The following is a 3,681-nucleotide window of genomic DNA, read 5'->3' on the forward strand; positions in this document are numbered from 1 at the left end:
CTTGCATGCCATATAAAAAATAATGGTCATTATCACCTTGAGTTGAGCCTCGAGTTTAGAAATTAACCATCACAATACATATTAAGTATATGACACTATGATGGATATTCTGTAGCCAGACGTAACGAAGGAGTGGAGCTTTGGGTAGGGCTATTCATTGCTACGCCTCTGCTTTGCGCATATCAAATGTTTCTTTTTCAGTGTGACACCTTGGGGTAAAACTTTCTAGAAGGGTATTTGTGTGAGATCTGCAGAATCTCGCAGTCGATTGGGCTGATCCGTGTCAAATTTATTGTGCATGCTGTATGTAGACCTAGGACATAAAATCCTGAATATTTATTATCTTATTTAAAAAAAAATCTAAATCCGGTCCACCGTCTCGCCATATTTGGGAAAGACTAAAGTCATCAATGGCATGCCATCAAAGATCCACAGGGAGGCCACATCATTATTAAACCCTAATTTGTTTATGTTACGGCATGGCTCTGCAGGTGGATGGCTGTCCAAAAGGTCGGTCTGTGTGTCATTAGGCCAAAGTACTTTCACTAATTATTTTCACATGCTATACTTTTTTTAAATAGTTAACTTTCGATTTGTAATGGAAGGCAATGGGGCTCTGATCGGGCTGAAACCTTGCCCAAATTTGGAATCATACATTATTAAAATGTCATCTACGACATCATAGATGAACTCCGTGATCTACATTGGAATCTCGAGATCCACATGTTTAAAATGTATTGATTTTTTTATTTTTGTCTATATGCTGTAACCTCATAGCCTTAAGGTGTGTTCGCACAGGAGGTGAAGATATTTTTCCGTGCACAGCAATTACATACTAAGTCAATGTAAAGATGCAAATGGATGAGGCAAACTGGGCAATGTGAATGCATGACAAATAGTGAAGTTCTCTTCACTATTTGCGTCTCGACAGCCAATCGGTGTGGCTTTTTAGTACAGTGAATATGTATTAATTTTTATACACCAATAATGAGAATTGTTACTACTTATTTCATTATTTATTGTCTCGTTTAATTTAATTTGTTATTTTTCATATTGGGTTAGAGTCTCTGGATTGCCAAGTCCAGCCTTCTCTTCCTGCTCCTAGCACTCCACCGATGTTAACATATTCTCGTTTTGGGTCAGAGTCTCTGGATTGCCAGTCTGAATCCTCTGTTCCTGACAGTCCTCCGTTGACAGTAGCTCCATAAACTGGGCCTGCTCCTGCCCCTGACACTCCTCTGCCATCAATTTCACTTGATTGGCAAGATGGGCCCTCTCCTGCAGCCGGTTCTGAAACGGGACCTTGTCATTGTAAATGGATAATAAGAGCTTAATGCCTTCTTCCTCCTCCTTTCTGGTAGATAGGATATTTTTCGCCTCCTTCATAGAGTCTGTGATTGCATTAGTAACCTTATCCTGTTCATTTATCAGCTCCAGCGTCATCTGATATGTGTAGGCATTTTTTGGTTCTGGCAGTTTGATAAAGTTCTTGAATTCTGGGATAATGCGTTCATCTTCCAAGTGATAGGTCACCTCAATGCGATCACGCCCAATGAACACTCTCTGTGCTACATCTTCACTGGCCACCTTCAATCTATTCCTATGAAATCGATCTATCACTTTCTCTGGTGGTCCGTCACCCGGCCCTGGGACAACAAAGCGATAGTAGAGGAAGTCATCTCTGTCTTCATAGATCTCTGTTATCTCCCCTGGCAGCTGCACCCTCCTTACCAGCCCATCTGAACGCACATGCCCATAGAACTCCATCTCCTGAGTTGTCTCTGAAGTTGGAGTCACATATCTATGGTGTTTGAGGCAGAAGCTGCGTCCGGGTGTGAAGCGTTCGAACGTGATGCTCTTGTCTGTCGGTCTCAGGTTTCTCTCCTTCTCCTCTAAGTGGTCATGTCTGTGCTGGAACCACTCCTTTACTATGCTGGGCTGAGTGCATTTCAAGTCTTTAAAAGTGGTGAAACGCGTGACCAGTCCGTTTGAAAGCAGATAGGGTGCAAACCTCTCCAATTTGGCTTTACGGTACTGGGTCACCTTCTCTCCATTTTTTTCTCCCCCGGGGTAGCGTGTCTCAAGATCTTGCTTGGAGAGTCTGAGTTTGCTTACCCAGGATGCGGGCATCACAAAATCTTTTAGATGTTTAGTCTTGACCTCATCCTTATTGGCATTGAGAGAATCTGTTTTGCCAAGCTGGGCCTCTTCCTCCTCGTGCTGCTCATCCTCCGGCTGCTCCTCCTCCGACTTCACCTTCTCCTCAACCTTTCTCGATACATTGAGTGTCAGCTTTTGGCTGGCTGAGCTGTACAGCAAGGGCTCCCACATAGCTATGTCTTCCAGGTTATATAACATATTATTGCAGCCATCCTGCATGTTGACCCAGTAGTTGTGCTGGTTCCAGACGCTCTCTACAACGAGAAAGCGCTTGTCAGCTGTGGAGTAGCTCTTCCCAGTTAGTGCATCAATGAAGAAGTTCTCTTCGACACTCCGGCTCCCCAATAACACCAACACCCAGCAGTGGACCAGCATAGGGTCTGAAGGGTGCCTCTCGCGACTTCGATGTAATCGTTGCTTATCCTGTTGCCCTTTCAGCAGTGCAGCACGTACCTCCTCCTGTTTCGTCACCTCTCCTTTTGTGACCAGAAGGGGACACTCCTCCAATTCTTGGTTGAGCAGGCACATCTCTTTATCTGCATAGCCGCTAACACAGTAAGCATCATAGCCGGCGCCTAACAGCAAGCTGCACAGCAGTGTGGAGAAGTCAAAACACGTGCCCTTCTGGTTCTGTAACACGAAGGCGGGTGAGAATAGGTATGTCGGCAGACTGATGGAGGAATCCAAATGTTCCAGCATCAGGTGGTCAGCTATAAAGGATGCACATCCCTCCCAGCTGTAGAGCTCTTTGTAGGGTAGCAGTCTGGGCCGAAGGGTCGTAGACACAAATTTCCTGACCGCACACTCATTGAGAGGGCAGAGCAGTAAAGGTTTGCGGTCTGGATATATGTCCGTGTAGCGACATTGGAAGACGTCAGAGATGGCCAACAGACGTTTCTCCAGAGGCGAATTCTCCTTGTAGGAGGGGGGACATTGAGACAGATCCAATTCCCTGATTGTTTCTGACATGTAAACAACATGTAGATTCACACTGGACAGTGGGTAACACTTTTCCTTTTTAAATTTACCTAATCCTGTGTAGGGGGAGAATGATTAGTGATGACTCGACTAGCTGATTAGTACCACTTGGTTGACCGACGCATGACGTACATACAGCCTCAGCCAATCACATTGTGATGTTGTAACTATGTGCAGCCATAGACTGTACAAATCATAATACAAATAATGGTCAGAGAGTCACTGTGTTGTCATGAGTAGTAGTAAAGCAATCTACTATTCACACTAGAGAAATACCAGCAGGCCTAGGCTATATATATCCTTCGGTTCACTGGAGCAGTTCCATGTAAATGTTGCTCAAATGCTATTTTCTCATTGTCTTTGTGAAAAAAGAAGTCTGCAATGCTAGCCATCGGATGCATAACCTTGTGCAATGACAATTGCCTGTGTGATTAGTCTTTAATGTACTGTGGACTATTTAATTAATTTCCTTTTCAGGTTTGTAATTATTTCTCAATGACAAATTACAGGTATATGAATCATCACGCAAATCGGTACACAGTA

General features: G+C 44.0%; 1 protein-coding gene across 1 annotated transcript; it reads right to left on the reverse strand.

Annotated features, from left to right (window-relative positions):
* Positions 1–1,101: 1,101 nt before the first annotated feature.
* On the reverse strand, positions 1,102–3,129 carry LOC306941035 (dynein regulatory complex subunit 7-like; the record flags this gene model as incomplete). The annotated part of the gene is made up of 1 exon (XM_079526339.1): positions 1,102–3,129. One exon carries the CDS (start codon positions 3,127–3,129, stop codon positions 1,102–1,104), a length of 2,028 nt encoding a protein of 675 aa, XP_079382465.1.
* Between the last annotated feature and the right edge of the window lie 552 nt (positions 3,130–3,681).

This window comes from Electrona antarctica, assembly GCF_951216825.1.
Source record: "Electrona antarctica genome assembly, chromosome: 17".
In the NCBI taxonomy this organism is placed as follows: Eukaryota; Metazoa; Chordata; class Actinopteri; order Myctophiformes; family Myctophidae; genus Electrona; species Electrona antarctica.